Raw genomic sequence first — 20183 nt, 5'->3', positions numbered from 1 at the left:
TTCCCGGCCAACACTACAGCCCAAGTGATTCTGATCACACCTGTGAAGTATTCGTACGAACTACTGCACGGAACCGTGAGGCAATTGGATCGATCTTAAGCAAAAATTTAAAAAAAAAATAACATGTTTATTTTTTCATTTTTTTTTACAAACTTGTTATTTTTTTTTTCAACCATTACATCATCTACAAAAGAATACAATAATACATACAATATAAGTCAAGCTGCAACGTTTGGAACGAGTGCGAATTTATGTGTTCTTCCGATCGGGCCTTCGTAGATGAGATCGAAGGATCCAGCGTTGATATCCTGAATTGCATCGTCCGTCAAACGGTTCGTAATGTGCGAAGGTAGGAAGAGGAGACGATGTTGATTCTCGCAGATGATATCAGCGGCAACGGTGATACCGTACTTGGTTGGCATTTTGGTGAGTTTGTTTATCTTGTAGCGGGCGTTCACAGTCAGCTCTTTAGCGTTGACGATCAAGATCGAATTGTTGAAAACTTCCATGTCGTCAGTTCTATCTGCTGTATATCAAGGTACGGATGATTCCAATTTTCGTGTGCTATATATTTCGAGTGAAACAAGTTGTCTGCTATATTAAGCACGGATGATTTCAATTTTCGACTGCTATATTTCGGTTCGATAATTCGTCTGCGAATGATTCCACTTTTCGTGTGCTATATGTATTAAGTCGGGTTGATTCGACAATTTGTCTGCTATATTAAGCACGGATGATTTCACTTTTCTTCTTGCTATATTTTGAGTGAAACAATTTGTCTGCTATATTAAGCACTGATGATTTCACTTTTTTCTTGCTATATTTCGAGTGAAACAATTTGTCTGCTATATTAAGCACGGATGATTTCACTTTTCGACTGCTATATTAGCTTAGATCAATTTGACTTTTCATCTACTACTCCTATATTATTATCGGGGTGATTCCTTTGTTCGTCTGCCACGATAATTTTCTGCTGCTCTTGCATGATTTCAGTTTTGAAAAATTCCCGATAAAAGTATTCCGACAACCACATACACAATCGGAATGCGTTCGACATAGCGCAGAATGGATGTACTAAAGGACACGTGTATGCTGTCGACCAACGAGCCAATAGTCGCAAGGACGGACAATCTTTAGTGTCCAAATTTACAACGATACATTTTTCCGGGACAAAACGCTTGATGAAATTTCGTTTTTGTTCACCTTTAACATAAAGTACATCGTAGTGGTTCCCGATGCGGTTCATTTTTGAAGTGAATACATCGTACTCGAGAAACCCGCTTTCCCATTCCAAGTGATGATGATTGCGTGTTAACCAGTTGTTTGTCACAACGTCTTTAGCGCTCAACTTGCTGCTCGGGAACGGAGGTTTGAATAAATAGAGTTCAGTTTCAGTACACTCCATATCCACAAGACCAAACTCTTTGACGATGAATTTTCCTTGGCTCCAAAAACCTTGTACATCGAGACAAGCCATCATTTGTTCGTTCCGTTAGTTACACTCTTACTTTTTTCAAATTCGAGGTTTCTTAATTGACGGTTCTTCAGCAGAATTATTTATACTATTTATACGAGGTTGTTTAACCGCGAGGATTCTTCTCAACTCGGTCTCGGCTCCGCAACTTTCATCTACCATGCAAAGATCGTCGTTGATGTCACGATGACTCCAAGGAACAGTGCTAACACCGCCTTCTAAAATACAACGTTTATCGTCTAAGCCGGAGAGGGTTCTTTTTGTACTTTCAAATGAGTATAGTTGATGTCTCCGCGCACCGATCCTGCGCATCGGGGCGCTCATTCTCGATTCAGGATCCTGCAAAATGGTGAGAAAGTTGTTAAAGTTAATTGATTTTAAAGCTGCTGTGATATCCCTTTTGCCCTTTTCTCCGTTTCACCGTCGCTGAAACGATATGCGTACATTTTGGGTCGCAGCGCGACAAACTCAGCAATGGATGTTCCCCCCGTTTCATCCTTAAAACTACCCATTATTTTACGGTTTGTCGCGCTGCGACATTGGTGTCCTTCTGGGAAGTTGGAGGTGTCGTACATGTGTAGATCTGACATCATATCATCGTAGACGTTCGGTGTAGTCAACTCGTAAATGAACGAGTCCGTCTCCATATAGAGAAGTTGAACTTGGTCGGGATTGTACTTCTTAAGCATGTGATTATAGTGGAATTGATACATGTGTACTTTACTCGGATCTAAGATTGAAAAACCAACAATCATTGGTCTGTCTATGGCGACCTCTGTTCTCCGTAAATGGATTGCTACCAATTCTTCTGCGAAAATCGTGCGATCTATGAAATCGACCCGTGAGATGGCTTTCAGTATCTGTCTGCTGTTTGTACCCAATTTAATATTCTTTCGCTTCAACGGGTTCTCGATAAATTTTCCGTAGCAAGCGTTGCTGCATAGTTTCAGGAGCGTTTGGTGGAACGGATTCGTAGCGTCCCGTCTCAACCGGGCGTTCAGCTCGATGAAGGGTGCCAAGAAAGGAGCCTGACGGAATTTGATGGCCCGGTTGACGCGCAGGAGTTTTAATCCTTGACCGAGCGCCTCTTTCAACATTACATAGTGGATAACATAGTTGTATTTATTAGCTAGAGTCGTCAATAGTTTCGTTGATTTCCCCGCTCCCGATGGTGGTATTTCGTTCTTGCACAAGAACGGAAGGTCCTTGTGCAGGTCGTGGAGGTGTTCTGGATATTCAATATCTACATCGAGTATGAACCCGAAAGGAGCGTCGTCGGGATGGTTGATAATAGTTTTCGCCAGAGTTAGCATCTCTTCTCCTTCCGGGACCCAAGTGTAGTTATCGTAGGGCAGATGTTTTCTCATGGTATGGGCGTACAGTGCCGTCACATCTAAGTATTGTATATAGATCACCGGTATTTTAGGATCAAACTGATCCGGTATCAAAGGATTGTTTGCGAGAGCGTGCCGTTTCACCACCTGTGTTATCCCGCCTCGGATCGAGCTCATAATCATGAATACCATATCCATATCATTGAAGAGTTGGATTTTCGCTTCAGTTATTTTTAAGAAGGCGTCGAAAGCGAAACCGGGGAGCGTTAAGTAGTTGGCACAGTCCAAACCATAGTTTTTCATCCCAAAGAGTCGGAACTCCTCGAAAACATCGCTGAGGAGGCACACGTCGAGTCGCAAGTAGAAATCCGAATACTCGCCGAGATTACGGAAATTGAAAGTTTGCCACACTTGGAGAAACCGTTCGTATTCCTCTTCGGAGATGTGCGTTTGAGTCAGGGTGTTGAAGAAAGCCTCTCGCGGTGGTGGACGCGTCTCGTTCAGCTTGGTCGGATTGTCAACGTAATCGTACGGGAACGGAGCTTTCCGACAAACCATATCGAACTCATTGTCTGTGCGAGTGAGCTTCCTCGTGTGAACGAAAGATTCGCGCGGGATCGTCTGAACCAGTTTATCCACCGACGCGGGGAGGAAACGGAACGAGTCGATGAACTTGATCGAAAACCTGTTTCCCAGATGGACCGTCATGCTGATGTAATTTTCCCCCGTGTGTGGTATTATTTCGACGCTATGAGGATATTTGTTCAGAGCCAGCACTACCTCGTGGAAATCGTACCTGCTACCATTGTGCAGGACGACTCTAACACATTTCTCATGTCGGAAAATAAGATTGCAATTTGAACATAAGGCTTTTCGATAATTGGACCCTGTTTTCCCTCCCGCTCTCTTTTGATGGTCATGATCCCTTACCTTCACGATACCTGGTTGTGAGAAATCCACCTCGCAATGTCCACACCTATTTTCCGCTTCAAATGAGGCCCGGTCTTCATGTGTCATTATTATTTTTCCCTCTTTGTCATTGTAACTCCTACTAATTCTTCCTACCAGAGTAATTATATCGTCCAGAAATTTGATATGTGCCTCCTCGCCACGGTACAGTTTCGGTTCCGACATTTTAAATTCGGGATCCTCCGTGACGAGGAGGTAAGCGTAAGAATTTGAGATGTGCCGTCTATACGCAGAAGCTGGATGCTCCGAGTCACCATGAATTTGTTCTAAGTAGGCTTCAAAGTCTGCATAAATTACATAATTATGTTTTATTTCCTTATGGTGATTTTTGAACTTGAGGTATCGCTCGTCGGGAAATGAAGCCAGGAACGCGTCTTTGCTAACGAAAGAGCAAAGAACTTTATGTTGATTTAATTGCTCCATCGAGTACTTGTACGTAAAGCATTTCTTGCAGATGTAGATACGATGTTGATGTTTTGTCAACTGTTTACGTACAAGTTGTTCAAAGTTCTTGATCCAGCAATAATGGTAACTGAAAGGTACGGGGGTTGAGAGACATAGTAGGTCGGTGTGGTCCTCTTTTTCCGGGTCGGCAACTTTAATTGGGTAAACTGTCTACTTTTTCTTGTTGGACACCAAACTCTCATGGAGCCCAAATACCGAGACCGATACGTTGTTTCTTTTCTCGAATTTGATAATATCGTCTATGCTCGTGGGGAATCGAACGACCGAGAAATCGTAATGATTGAGTATATCTACATATTTAGCCGGATCATATTTATGCTTCTCTTTCTTCGGGACGAACTTTGCCAACATTGCGAAGAAGAAACAATCGTTATATTCACCGTTATTTACATTAATAACATTGTTCGTTCGAAACGGAAGCTTAAAGTACGTTTCTCCTCGATGTAACGCGTAATAGCGGTTGACACGTAGCTCCATACCTTGTATCTTCTTCAGCACCCACCCGGATCCGTTCATGTGAAAATCGAATGACTCTTTATTGATCTTGGCCCTGAACTTTTCATAATACTCGTCCAGATCCGTTGACGCGAAAATAGCTTCGTTTTTAGTCTTGAATTTTTTCAACTGCATTCCTTCCTCGTCCTTATCGTCAGCTTTCTCGTATTCTGCGTAAACTAGTATATTTACCTTCAATGCCTCGTAGGTGAGTTCTTCTTTAATTTTTCCAATCACGAGGTCTTTAGCTGATAGTAGGTAGTCATCAATGATGAGAATCTCCGGTTGGAGGTTCGTGATGAAAAATGTTTTCAACCTATTTTGACAAGCAGTCTCAACTTGAACAATCGGTACTTTAGTCTCAAACAAATTTCTTATGTGACTTGCAGATTCTTCATGTTTTTCTCTTTTATGGTATGAGATCTTGCACGTGTCACAATATTCTTGATTCTCATCGTTGTTGTCATCGGTAGGTGATGAGGTGTCCTTCATGGTGGATATCTTTTCAATATGTTCGGGAGATTGCTCATGATTCTCTCCCTCCGCATAAAACTCATCACAAAGATCACAATGGATGAGCGCGCTGTGCTCCTGTTTAATATGCGTTTCATCGTTGATACCCTCCTCCTTCTTAACTTGTTCCGCACAGTGTTCGTGCTTTTCACCTTGTTTATAAAATTCATCACAAATATCACATTGGATGAAAGTTTCAACAATCTGTTGTGTTTGTTCTTGAGCAGCCATGATAAAGATACTATTTTAAGCTCTACGTTTTCCGAGTCGGTAAGAAAAGGAAATCTACACTATCTTAACGTTTGCTAGATTCTGTTCACTAAGAAAATTTCATAGCGAACAACTGATACTATTTTAAGCTCGGGGTTTTCTGAGTTTGTCACCACAGAAAATCTACACTATCTTTACGTTTGCCAGATTCTGTTCACTGAGAAAATTTCAGAGCGAACAACTGATACTACTTTAAGCTCTAAGTTCTCTGAGTTTGTCACATCAGAAAATCTACACTAGCTTTACGTTTGCTAGATTCTGTTCATTGAGAAAATTTCAGAGCGAACAAGTGATACTATTTTAAGCTCTAAGTTTTCTGAGTTTGTCACAACAGAAAATCTATACTATCTTTACGTTTGCTAGATTCTGTTCATTGAAAAGATTTCAAAGTGAACAAGTGAAAACTATTTTAAACTCGAGGTTTTCGAATGTCATCAAAACCTAGACCGATGAACTTTCGCTCGGAGACAAATTTACACTTTTCATAACCGAGTGAAAAGAAACTGTAAAGTCATAATTTACCTCAGGGTAAATATAGTAGTAGTATTCGTTCACCACCAAACTCGGTTACACTCGGAAAAAGTGTGTAGTCACCCTGGTAAAAATGGCAAGTGTTAGGTCAGTGAATTTTCCACTGAGGTCAGTGCAATTTGCTCTGAGGTCAGTTCAGTTTTCTCTGACGTAAGTGTTAAAGCACTTACCCAAGAAGTCAGCACTGAGGTAAGAGGCACTGACGTCGGGAGAAAGACTTACCTAAGTGCAGAGATGTCTCTGAGGTAAGCAGGACTGAGGTCAGGACTTGGTTCAGAGGGTAAGTCTCTGACATCAATCTTAATCGAACCGCACTCACTCCCAAAAAGTAGAGATGGCTCCCCCTTCCCCCACCCTATTTCATTTTCGTGGGGGAATATTTCCTCGGGACACGGGGACCACAAACTTCATCTTTCAGAGAGGCATATTTTGTAGAAGGTGGGATTTTCTAAGAGGGAAGGAAAACTAGTTTAAGTAGCCACACTCTTGAATAATTTGTTTTACCCCCTTCGTTTAAGATGGCACTTAAAGAATTAAAACACAACAAAAAATGAGATCGATAAAAATATTATTACCGCTAAAATATGTATTTAGATATATTTATTTAAGCATTATTATTTTTTTATAAAAAAAAATAGTTTTAAATTTGGTTTTAATTTTTTTCAGTTTTAACTGTTTTTAAAATTTTTCAGTCTCAATTTTTTTTAAAATTTTCCTACTTTATTTTCAATTCTTTTCTAACTTTTTTACTCCTTTACTTTCAATTTTTGTATCTGCTAATTATATTTTTTGTATAATTTCAACTTTCATTATTTTTTTTGCATCATTAGCTTTCATTTTGAATTTTAGTGCGATCCATTTTTTTTTCAAAGAAACGTAACTTACAAAACTTCATTTACATGTTGATTGATTAAAAAAGAATAATAGAAAAATTAAGTATCGGATTCACATTCAAAGACAAAATCATCATTTGCTGGCAAAATTACCCCAATGGGGGCCCTGAAACGGTAAAATTACGCCCCTAATACGTACACGCGCAGGTAGTGTAGTGGTTCAATCGCTAGGACGATCACCGAAGTTAAGTTACGTCGGGCGTAGTTAGTACTTAGATTGGAGACCGCATGGGAACGAGCGATGTCCCCTGAAGATTGTGATACTTGCTTGGGATTGAAAACTCACAGCAGCCCTCCCTGATCGTCAAATAGTGACTTAACGTACCTGGCAGATCGGTAATTAACGAAATTTTTGCCTGTACAGTATTTCTGGGAGTTTCCACTCCGCTTACGTCTGAGACACTTAGGTCAGTGCCACTTACATCAGAGGCACTTGCCTTTGGAACAGACCTAACACTGAGGTAGCAGATCAGCGCCCGGCAGCACTGACATCAGTGCTTAGGTCTGTTCCAAAGGCAAGTGCTACTGATCTGAGCACTTGCCATTTTTACCAGGGCATGATTTAGATCAAAGTTAATATAGTAGTATTTCTTAATCACCAGATTCGGTTACACTCGGACAAACTGTGTCGTCGTAATTTAAATCAAAGTAAATATAGTAGTATTTGCTAATCACCAGACTCGATTACATTTGGACAAACTGTGTAGTCATAATTTGTAGTAGTAATATAAAACTACGCTTTCATACAAGTGGGAAAAATTAACAATTCTAGTCAGAGAACGTATAAATAGTGTCGAGGAAGTGTGATCGATCATTTCAAAACAAGAACTCGTCAAGTATGGACGCTCCAACCCTCAAATCACAATCGATTAGAGCGATGAACACCTTGGACACGGTATATGAGGCTCTCTCTTTCAAGATTCCAGGAATACGAGCAGAGCTTTTGAACAAGTTTGCCAGACTCCTTTTTCCTGACAAGTTGTTCCACCATCTTAAACTCAGCTCAATAGACACTTCCGATCCCGTCGGGTGTTATGGGCTAAGTTGAGATAACGGAAAGATTTTGCCATCTCCTAGAACGTGTCGCAGACGAGCATGAAATAATGTACTTCTTAAAGCAGGGGTACAAGAAAGTAAACGAACGGGACTGGAAGATATGCAGAATTTTGAGTGCGATTCGCATAGTATTGTACACCAGAGAGAGAGGAGAGCGGCTCTCTGAAAAAGACCTAATCCTTCCGCTCCCCGGAAGTCCGGGACGCTCTATGACCGTCGAAAACTTCCTGCTAATAAAACATTACCTAAAAATAAAATGTCTGCCCTTCCATTGTTCGAATACGCGATTAAGCGAATGAGCTTTGAAGAATGCGTATTTGCGAGTTTGTTCGAAGTACCGCACGAGCTGGAAATCGGTCTCAGCGCGCAACTTGTTGCGTTATTGTATTCACAAGTGGACCCAAATCATCACAGGCGCACCCACGTGTGTGACTACGAGTGCGTGCGCGCGCTAGAAGCGATTTTGGAAATTTTAAAATATGAATGGCGCGGCAAACCCGCGTTTTATCGTTCCTTTATGACTGGTTTTTATAATTGGGCTCGAACACATTTGTGCAACAAAAATCTCATTTCATCATATGTAGAAACCGAATTGCTGCTACTCGACTAGTGAACACGGGTGTGGACGCGAGTCACAACAGTTGAATCGATAGTAAGGATTTCGTATAAATAGTATGCATTCTCCTCTCAGTATCGCAAGGAAGAAATCATGATTGATAAAATAATTCTTATCACCATCATCATTGCTGTTCTTGGAGTGAATTCCACAACGGTAGCGCAAAACTCATCCGAAGCAAACATCACAATGTGCCCGGTCTGTCCGGAAATCAAATGCGCACCCTCTACCTTGACGGACGTTCTTCTATTCATCTTGAGTTTACTGGCGCTTATTTGCTCCGCTCCGTACCTGTACTCTAAGTTCCTATCATCCGACTGCAAGTTCCGTTTCATCAGGATGGCCCGGAAAAATAACAATCGGAAAGTCGATGACATAAGTGTCGATTTAAAGTTCGGAGAAGGAGAAGGAATCGATGTTTGTGGTTGACAACCCTCATGTTTTTAGAACGCGCACATTTTCTGAACGCGTTTTCGTTTTCTAAACGCGTTTGCGTTTTCTAAACGCGTTTGCGTTTTCTAAACGTGTTTGCGTTTTCTAAACGCGTTTACGTTTGCGTTTTCTAAACGCATTTGCGTTTCTCGAACGTGAACTGTTTTAAACTGTAACTTTAACTGTAAATATATATATAAAAAAAAAAAAATAAAACATTTTTGATTCATCAATCTGAACATTGCAATACCCAATCCCAGTCGCTCATCGCAAAACACAAGGTTCCGATACGCATTTCCAAGCGCTAAAAAATGTAAATTCCCGAATCAGACGCTACTCTCCAGTCTCCGATACCAGGCCCATACTGTAGGATATGGTCTATCGTGGATGCCGTCAAAATTTTACAAGTCCGAAATCTCGGAAACGAAAAGTCGTATCAAAATTCGGTCAGTACAGTTTTCCGATCTTCGATAGTGGAAAAGAATCGCATCCGTCCGCGGCGGATCGGATGAGGGTAATTTTCCGAATTTTTTTCAATTTCCCGGATCAGACCCTAATCTACAGTATCCGATACCAGACCCATACTGTAAGATACGGTCTTCCGAAACCGAAAATTTTTACAAGTCCGAAAATCCGAATTCTTTTGCACAATCTGGCAACACTGTATCGAAAAATTAACTAATTTCTCGCCCCATCTGGCAACACTGTAAATGCGATGTTGCAAAATTTCACCAATAAATAAACCATTTATTTAAGTGCACCGTCCGGCAACGCTGCTGCGCCATCTTGAAAAATACACCATTGCATAAACCGCAGATTGAAGGGGCTACATTACACGATTGCATAACCCGATTATTGAAGGGGCAACATGCAATAATTTCTTCCTTACAGCGTTGCCATATTGAACAATAATCCCTATACAACACTGTAATTTAATTCGTATTTTTCTGCACCATCATGCAACGCTGTTGGATTTTTTATCGAGTCAAGTCGCCATTTTCATACTACTAATGCTGATAAAAGTCATTAGTGCGCCATAACGCACAATCCGCGGTTGAAGTTTCGATAATTCCTTGAATAAATTAAGGCTCTGTGACGATAAAGAGTCACCCAGACAAAAATAAGCCATAGAGGCGATAGAGAAATCTTATTGCCGGCTGTAGGATTTTCTATAGCTTTTATAGCTGGCGGTAGGAGTATCAATCGCCAGATATAGCCACGAATGGCCGGTGATAGAACGCTTAATCGCCGGCTATAGCCACAAATGGCCGGCGATAGAATGTTCTACAGCCGGCGATAGCCATGAATTGTCAGCGATAGGACATTCAATAGATGACCATTTGTGGCTATCACTAGATTGTGGTGATAAGATAACGGCAATAACCATCCGCTGCCAAGACAGGCATCTGTAGCCGGCAACAGAATGTTCAGTATCCGGCGATTGGAAATACGCGTGTGCACGAGGGGCATATAAATAAGTAATTTTTTCTATCCTGAAAATTTTTTTTCTATAAATATTTGTCTTCAATTTTTTTTCTCAATAATTCTTACTTTTCCATAATTTGATTTGATTTGTTTTTGATATTTTTGTTTTTGATTTGAATCGGTCATGTACAATGTTGAAAATCGTTGATTCCGTCCGACGGAAAATTCGGAGTGAGAATGAATAGGGCAGTGAGATTCAATGCATAGATGCTGAGATTTGTCGCATGAGTGCGCAAAGCACTCCGCACCGGAGCCTCAGTAGGGCCCTATACAGGGTGTCCTAAAAGTCCCAAACCCTCCCCCCCTCGTTACTTTTGAACGGTTAGCGATAGAAACACGAAACTTTGGGAATGTTTCTATCTTAAATGGGACCATCTTCTAGGGGGGGGGGGGGGGTCAAAATGTTTGTCCGGCGCGGGGGCCCCCACCTTTTTTTTTCAAATGGTAACTCCTATCTTGTGATACATCATTAGAAAGAACATAAAAAACTAAGAATTTTGGCGCAAACCGCAAATCAATATCTTAATTATTGACCGAATTATGATAGGTCAAAGGTCAAATTTGACCTATTTTCAAAAAATCATATCTCCGGTTCAAATTATCGTAAAGAAAAAAATTAAACGGAAAAATTTACCAAATTGTAAGCACTTCCAAGTAAAAATCACAGAAATTACTTCAAAGTAATTTTAAGGGGGGTTTCGGACCCGCAAATACGTCATTTTAAAGGTCATACGATATTCTCGCGAAATGAGCCAATTTCCCCTTACTTTTCCTCAATATTATCTTAGTAAGTTCAAAATTAGTTCATCATTGTGTTTTCAAGTCCCCTAATTCCGAGCGAAGTTCAAAAAACGAAATTTAAGGTGATTCAATTCAACCATTTAAATTTCATTTTTTTTTTTAAAACTTTGTTCGAAATTTGGGGACTTGAAAACGTAATGTTGAACTAATTTTGAACTTACTAAGATAATGCTGAGGAAAAGTAAGGAGAAATTGGCTCATTACGCGAGAATATCTTATGACCTTTATAATGACATATTTGGGGGTCCGAAACCCCCCTTAAAATTATTTTGAAGTAATTTCTGTGATTTTTACTTGAAAGTGCTTACAATTTGGTAAATTTTCCCGTTTAATTTTTTTCTTTACGATAATTTGAACCGGAGATATGATTTTTTGAAAATAGGTCAAATTTGACCTTTGACCTATCATAACTCGGTCAAAAATTAAGATATTGATTTGCGATTTGCGCCAAAATTCTTAGTTTTTTATGTTCTTTCTAATGATGTATCACAAGATAGGAGTTACCATTTGAAAAAAAAAGTTGGGGGCCCCCGCGCCCCCCCTGAGGGGGGACAAAAATTTTGACCCCCCTAGAAGTTGGTCCCCTTCAAGATAGAAGCATTCCCAAAGGTTCGTGTTTCTATCGCTAACCGTTCAAAAGTTACGAGGGGGGGGGGGGGTACGGACTTTCGGGACACCCTACCTATGTAAGTCACGCGCACCTCTCTCTCGCACTAGTGCTATATACTGTCTCTTCTCCCCTTTCGGCTTACCACTCCCAGAATAAAAATGAAAAATTTAAAGAGAAAAAAATAAATAAAATAATAGAATAATAGAAATAGTAGAATAACAGAGACAATAGAAGAGAAATGAAATAAAATAGGTAAATCAAATGTATGATAAAATAAGGTCAAAGACTAAATTGAATTAAAAAATTAGAAGGAGCAAGGAGATGAAGTAAAAAAATGAGGTGAAGAAAAAAATAAAGTATAAGAGAAAAAAACTATATGAGGTTAAAGAATAGAATGAAATCAAAAAGTAAACTGAAGTCAAAAAAATTATGATGAAGTATTAAAACAAATTACGGTACCTAAAACATCAAACAAAATAAAGGAATGAGAAGTAAATAATTAAAGGAAAAAAATGAAGTACTTGAAAAAATAAAATAGAGTGAAGAAAAAAATAGAGTCAGCAAGGAAATAAAACAAAGTAAAACGATAAAATAAAGTTAGAAAATATAATAAAGTAAAAAGTAAAATAAATACACAGACAAATCCAGGCAGATTGAAAATATCCTAGTTGCCCGTTCAAATCGACGTTAAATACCGGTTTTTCGTCAACAGAAAGCATCGTCTGGTATAGCTCAATCGATAGGGTCTTCGGTTAATGTTAGGTAGGTCCTGGGTTCAATCTCCAAGGTAGATAGAAAATTTCTGACCTTCAATATCGATTAAATTACATCCCATAGGTTTCATTATTTTTATTATTCATGGTTTCAAAAACTCTTTCCTCAATTAACCCTTTTCCACCATCCCCTAACTGCGAAACCCTAAATTTTCTATAGCCGGCGATTGAGAATTCCCACAGCCAGCCATAAGAATTCTCAATCGCCGGCTATAAAAAATTCCTATCGCCAAAAGGCCATGTTTCAATTTACCATAGGATTTTTCCTATGGCCGGGCTATAGGTAATTTGTATGGCTCATTATTGTCAGGGCAAAAATATTCTTCTTTCCTACGGCGCACGGTGGATCGAGTCAATGGTAGAGGTCGGTCATGGTGACGAAAAAAAGTCGGATTTTAAATATTTTTTCTTGGTTTTCTGGTAGCTAAGTTTCCAAAATGAATATATCCATGGTTCAAGGGTCTTTGAACCCTTCCGCTTTCACATGCGGGTTGCCTAAAGCTGACATTGCAGGTGGTTTCAAAGCCGTCTGATTCTCTAGGTTTTATTTCGCTTTTGCATGAGTTCTGTGGCAGATAAATCAAAATTTCACTTAAACACGCTTATTCTCCTCCCTTTAAGGAATATTTTGGTATATCATTAGTGTGCATTGACATATTTTTAGGAGGACAAAAACCACCCCCAAAACTTTTGTTAAAAAACGCTCAAAAATGTTAAGAGCGCTCGATAAAAAAATGTCCGCATAATTCTTTGTTGAGTTGCTTCTTGTTCACTATCAGGAATGATATAATTAGCCGCTTATATCCGCTAATCTGCGAAAACGGTCCATTTGAATGATAGGAGGTCACGCCTGCTGGGAATCCGATCTTGCTCTAATGTCATCAATAAAATCGTGCATCACACGATATCCTTCAATCTTGGTAATTTTTCTACTCATTACTGATTTTGGCTAATTTGTTGATATTTTGACGAGACATTAACCTCTCGTTAGTCTATGAAGCTAATTCGATCAGTGTTATAGTGCGATAAAGTTTAAGGTGTAGGTATATTTTGCGCATGGTGTATTTCACATGTCCCGTTTCTTGCAAAATTTCTTCAACATGGCTAGAACTCTTCCATGAGCTCCATAGAAACAAAAAATCGGCTGTGGGTTGAAAAAGAAGAACAATACATTTATTCAAGAGACATTGGTCCTTCTCAGAGGTTCTTCAAGGGATCAGAACTTACATTAAAATTAATCTCCTACCATTTTAATATTTTTTCAATAAAAGTGATTCAAACTTCACTCCAAACTCCGAGAAACAAAACGATAAATAATGAAAGATGAAATGCATGGTTTTTTTTTTAAATTTTTATTTATTTTTTTTTTTTACTGCACATTCAATTTTTTATATCTTGTAGTAACCAACTATAATAATTTTTTAGGATGACTCGATAAAAAGAAGCTACAGTATATACATCTCCCTTTTTTTATTTGTTTAATATATTGATCTATTTTTTGAAATATGCATAGGTATTTGTTGAATAACTGAAAGAGTTAGGGGGTTCATACAAATGAAAACGTCTATTGACTGGCTAGAGGAAATGAGAAGAAAAATGATCATTAAATAATAAACAAAAAACAAGTTTAGCAGAAATTGAAAGAAATATGGCAACCCTCATGGTGAGGGGCCTGTGAAGCCGCCCTCCCTTACTCCTCATGCCGCAATCAGACGCTGAATTTAGCAGTTGAATGTGGAAGTCAACAGTCATCGCCCAACGGCTGAAATTTTGCAAATTCGAGTTATTTTCATCCAGATGTGTAATATCTACTCGAATTGTTCAGACAAATTCAAAATTGGCCCGATGGTTGCGGAGAATCGTTGCTGAATTTTGCGCGTCACGCGCAAAATTCAGGCATCGGGCCGATGACTTCCACATTCAAGCCACATTCAGCTCCCACATTCAGCGTGTGATTGCGGTGTCAAGTAATGTCTTTGAATCAAGTTCTGCAAAATTCTTCTTTATGCAAGACGCCTACGGTCCCATTCGCCGAAAGTAACGTGAAAAATAAGCTGTGGCGGCCAATCACCGCCTCTCCAGCGCGGCGCATCCCGCGCTCGCCCGTGATTGGCCGACACGGTCGCACCCCGAGGGTATAAGATCAGCGCCCCCGGCCACCTACGGCACTCGCGTTCAGTCCTTTAGTCAGTCAAGTCCAGTCGCACCAGCCACGCTGCTCCAGTCTTCGCTCGCTCCAGACGACATCCATCCTGTCTCTCATCACCATCTAAAAAGGCCCTTTTCAGGGCCACCACATCACTTGAGCACCCACAGTGGTGACTCCCGACGTTTGAACTACGCTCCGACTGCGCTAACTATCAATTCAAGTCTAACCTTTCTTCTCATCCCGTCACACCTTTTGGAGTCAATTATGAGCATTCCAACTTTGACCGATGAAGATATGCTAGACCCCGCAAAGGTAAAACAATACCTGGCTAATGCTGAAGCTCTACAAGTTCAGTCCTCTTCTCGCTGTAAATTACTCGAGGAAAATCTAACTCTCCTCCGCCAAGAATTTGAATTCATCAAGGACGCTAATAACGCAGGCTAGAAGAGGAACAAAATCTCTCCACCTCAGCCAACAAACAAATCATGAAGCGAAAAATCAAATTACCTTCATTCCGCCCCGAAATGCCGGACCTATGGTTTATCCAAATCGAAGCCATATTTGCCGATTACGGCATAAACGCTGAAATTGATAAATATCGTACCGTTATCAGTCAAAGCGAAGGTTCATGGCTGGTCGAGATAAATGATTTAATCCGAGCCGGACCTAGTGTAAACATTCCTTACACCACTCTGAAGAAGGAGATAATCAACCGATTCTCACTGAGCGAAAATTCACGCCTCAAGAAACTACTCGAAGAGGAGGAAATCGGCGATTTGAAACCATCCCAATTCTTACGCAGACTCAAAACTGTCGCAGGCAGCACACCAATTGCTGACAACATCATGAAACCACTTTGGTTAAGTAGGCTCCCCGCCTACGTGCAAGGCATTTTGCAAACCCAACCGAGCAACAACACGCTGACTGAGATAGCCGATATGGCAGACCGAATTGCGGAAACCATCCCTCACTCCGTTCATTCCACTTCCGCCACAAATCAAACCATTCCTCCTCCCTCAGTTCACCAAATCTCCAAACCTGCTGACCCTTTAACCGACATCAAAGAAATGCTAACAGCCCTCAGTCACAAATTTGACCTCTTAGATGTTAAAGTCAAGAACCTGGAAAGAAATATCGATAGAAGCAGAAGCCGTTCCCGCTCCAAATCTCGCTCACGCTATAGTTCACCCAAGCCGTTCAAATCCGAGAAAGGATATTGTTTCTATCATGAGAATTTCGGAAAAGAGGCTCGCAAGTGCCATCAACCATGCAAATACCTTAGCTCAACAAACGACAACGGCAGCCAATAGTGGCAGCTGCTGGCTGCCCAACACGGTCCAACCGCCTCTTCATTAAAGACAGAGACAGCAACAACAGCTTCCTAATAGACACAGGGTCTGACTTAAGCTTTTTCCCTAGACGTCTATTACCAGGCCATTTCAAACCAACAAACTATGATCTAAAAGCAGCGAACGAATCATTCATCAAAACCTATGGGTTCCTGCCCATGAAATTAAACCTCGGCCTACGACGCGCTTTTTCCTGGCGGTTCATCATCGCCGACGTCGACGTTCCCATCATTGGCGCGGACTTTCTAGCTGAGTACCACCTACTCCCGGATTGCCACAAGATGAAGCTCGTGGACGGGGTTACCTCACTCTCAGCCCAAGGAAGCCAAGCAACCAGCAACCAACCTAGCGTCAAAGAAATCTCGGCCACCAACTGCAGCATCCTCGCAGAATTCCCAGAATTGACCCGCCCGCCAGGCAGCCCAAAACCAGACAAGGTTCCTCACGCAACACGGCACTTCATCCGCACAACAGAGGGACCCCCAGTCTCATCCCGCCCTCGCCGCCTCCGACCCAAGCTATACCGAATCGCTAAAGCTGAGTTCGAGGCAATGCTCAATGAAGGGACCATCAAAAGATCCGAAAGCGCCTGGTCTTCACCTCTTCACATGGCACCCAAGAAAGATGACAAATGGCGCCCTTGCGGCGACTATCGGGCACTCAACGCACGCACCATACCCGACAAATATCCCATTCGCCATCTCCACGACTTTACAGTCAACCTCAAAGGCTGTAAGGTCTTCTCAAAAATAGATCTGGTCAAAGCATACACCCAGATCCCCGTCAACCCAGCAGACGTACCCAAAACAGCCATCACCACCCCTTTTGGACTATTCGAATTCCTCTACATGAGTTTCGGACTGCGCAACGCAGGACAAACTTTTCAACGGTTCATCGACGAAGTCCTACAAGGCCTAGACTTCTGCTTCCCGTATCTAGACGACATCCTGGTCGCCTCAAAAGACAAGAAGGAACACAAGAAGCATCTACGCCTAATTTTTCAAAGATTAGCAAAATACGGCATCATCATCAACATCAAGAAGAGCATCTTTTTCGCCGACTCCCTTGAATTCCTCGGTTACGAAGTATCCGCCCAAGGCATCAGACCACTCCCAGACCGCATAAAAGCTGTGATGGAATACCCACCTCCAGTAGATGCACACGGTCTACGAAGATTCCTGGGCATGATGAACTTTTACCGCCTTTTCCTGCCAGATGCTGCCTACTATCAAGCACCCCTACACGAAGCACTCATTGGCATAAAAGGGAATCAACCGATTCACTGGACACCTTCCCTTCTGGACGTCTTTGAAGCCTGCAAACAGAGCCTCGGAGATGCCACACTCCTCGCGCACCCAAGCGCCGACGCACCCCTAAGCATAGGCCTCTTCTCAGACGCTTCGAAAGCATCGATTGGAGCCTGTCTACAGCAACTCGTCGACAACAAGTGGCAACCTCTCGGCTTCTTCTCGAAAAAGCTCAATCCACGGCAACAGGAATGGCCCACGCCGCACAGAGAACTCCTGGGCGTGTACGAAGCAATCCGCCATTTCAGACCGGCAGTTGAAGGTCAGGACTTCACGATCTATACAGATCATAAGCCACTAACCTACGTCTTCGACAAGAAACATGGAAACCTGCCGCCCGTCCAAATGAACCAACTTTCATTCATATCCCAGTTCACAACGGACATTCAGTACATACCAGGTTCCGCCAACGTCGTCGCTGACGCATTCTCTAGAATCGAAGCGATCACTTCCACAAACCAGATCGACTTCAACACACTTGCCGCAGCACAGAAAGACGACCCAGAGCTACCAGAACTCTTGAAGGACGACAAACTTTCAATCAAACTCATGCTCATTCCCGTCCCAGGAACAGACATCAAAATCTACTGCGACTCTACAACGCAGCAAAGACCTTATGTCCCATTCCCACTCAGACAAAGGATCTTCAAGCAACTTCACAACCTGAGCCACCCCGGCATCAGAGCAACACAGAAACTCATCTCCGATCGCTACGTCTGGCCAAAAATGCATATTGACTGTCGGAGATGGACCCAAGCCTGTCAAGAGTGTCAACGAGCCAAAGTCTCCCGGCACGTACACTCACCTCTAGGCACCATCAACACTCCATCCAACCGATTCCAGCACATCCACATCGACTTGATCGGACCTCTTCCTCTGGCGCAAAACTACAAGTATTGCCTCACGGTCATCGACCGCTACACCCGCTGGCCAGAAGCACAACCTCTAGAGGGTATCACAGCTGAAGAAGTCGCAACAGCCCTCCTAAACTGCTGGATTTCAAGATTCGGTTCACCTTCCCAGCTTACCAGTGATCAAGGCCGACAATTTGAATCTCATCTCTTCCGAGTCTTGGAGAAACAGCTAGGAATCAACCACATCCGGTCAACTCCATACCACCCCGCAGCAAACGGAATGGTTGAACGGATGCACAGACACCTCAAGAGCGCCATTATGTGCCACCCAAACTCTACATGGCTAGAAGCTCTCCCACTAGTACTTCTAGGCATGAGATCTGTCTTTAGAGAAGACGCCCAAGCAACACCCGCAGAGCTGACCTATGGCGAACCTCTACGCCTCCCAGGGGAACTACTGGTCGCAAACCCAACTCAAGACAAACCCGCAGAATACGTCAGCAAACTGCGCACCCAGATGGCAAATCTTCGGCCTAAACCTGCCTCTCGCCATGGCACAGCAAACACGTTCATATTCAAGGACCTGAAGACATGCTCCCACGCCTTCCTCAGGGACGACACAAGCCGTAAATCTCTGCAGCCCCCCTACACTGGGCCATACAAAATCGTAGAGCGTACCGACAAAGTGTACAAACTTCTAATAAAAGGCAGACAAGTCAACATCAGCATCGACCGCCTTAAACCGGCCTACATCCTGCCCGAAGAACCAGCCTCTGTACAGCTCGCACATCCCAAAACCACTCCGGCCCCAGCTGCGGTCCCGCCCCCAACACCCAACGAAGCGGAGACCAAAGCCCCGGAATACAGGACTCGATCAGGGAGGAAAGTGCACTTCCGCTTCCCGGACTTGGTCAAACAATAAAGAAAGCTCATACCAAAATTCACCAAATTCTTAGAGACTCCGTCTCAGCCGTAGGGGAGTACTGTGGCGGCCAATCACCGCCTCTCCAGCGCGGCGCATCCCGCGCTCGCCCGTGATTGGCCGACACGGTCGCACCCCGAGGGTATAAGATCAGCGCCCCCGGCCACCTACGGCACTCGCGTTCAGTCCTTTAGTCAGTCAAGTCCAGTCGCACCAGCCACGCTGCTCCAGTCTTCGCTCGCTCCAGACGACATCCATCCTGTCTCTCATCACCATCTAAAAAGGCCCTTTTCAGGGCCACCACATCACTTGAGCACCCACAAAGCTATCAAGGATCCCATTTTCAATAGTCATGAAAAAGTGTGTCAAAATCGTATTAAAACTCGTTATTCGGCTCATATATGCTCAAAAATGGAATATACGACGAAAAATACAGTAGGGAAGGGAAATTTGCTCTATTCTAAGGGCGGGAAATCTCTGTAATCAGAGAAAATAAGGCGCGTGATGCGCGATGACCGACCCCTCCCATTGATTCGATCCACCGTGCGGCGCGGCGGCACTCGAGGACGGGCCGGCTGCAAACAAGGAAAGCAGGAAAAACCCAGCTCGAACTACCTCTGAGCGGCAGTTTTATCTCGGATTCCGCACGCCTTCTCGCTTCATCCGTTCTCATCCTTTACCAGGCAGACACGTGCTGCGTTTTTTCATTTTTACAGCCGGCACAAAAGAAAAATGGATCTTCTTACCTCTTTATCGCCTCGCTGCCTCTATCTATTCAAAGAATTGTGGAAACTTCAATTAACCTAGGATTTTGCAAAAACGTTGTCTCGTAGGAGGTCGGCGCAATGATAACGTTTGATCAGCATTCATAAACAAGTTGAATGC

At 42.4% G+C, this 20183-nt stretch overlaps 2 protein-coding genes across 24 annotated transcripts in view; both read right to left on the bottom strand.

Moving 5' to 3' along the window:
• The window catches only part of LOC109038096 (calcitonin gene-related peptide type 1 receptor), a 506731-nt gene that overhangs the window by 17767 nt on the left and 468781 nt on the right, over positions 1–20183 (bottom strand). The gene's annotated exons all lie outside the window — the stretch shown is intronic.
• LOC140224602 (uncharacterized) lies at positions 4393–7517 on the bottom strand. Its single transcript, XM_072300441.1, has one exon. The coding sequence runs from the start codon at positions 5479–5481 to the stop codon at positions 4393–4395; it is 1089 nt and encodes a 362-aa protein (XP_072156542.1). The 5' UTR covers positions 5482–7517.

This window comes from Bemisia tabaci, chromosome 1, assembly GCF_918797505.1.
Source record: "Bemisia tabaci chromosome 1, PGI_BMITA_v3".
NCBI lineage: Eukaryota > Metazoa > Arthropoda > Insecta > Hemiptera > Aleyrodidae > Bemisia > Bemisia tabaci.
The sequence above is the reverse complement of the archived record's forward strand: the minus strand, read 5'-3'. Positions and strand labels throughout refer to the sequence as shown.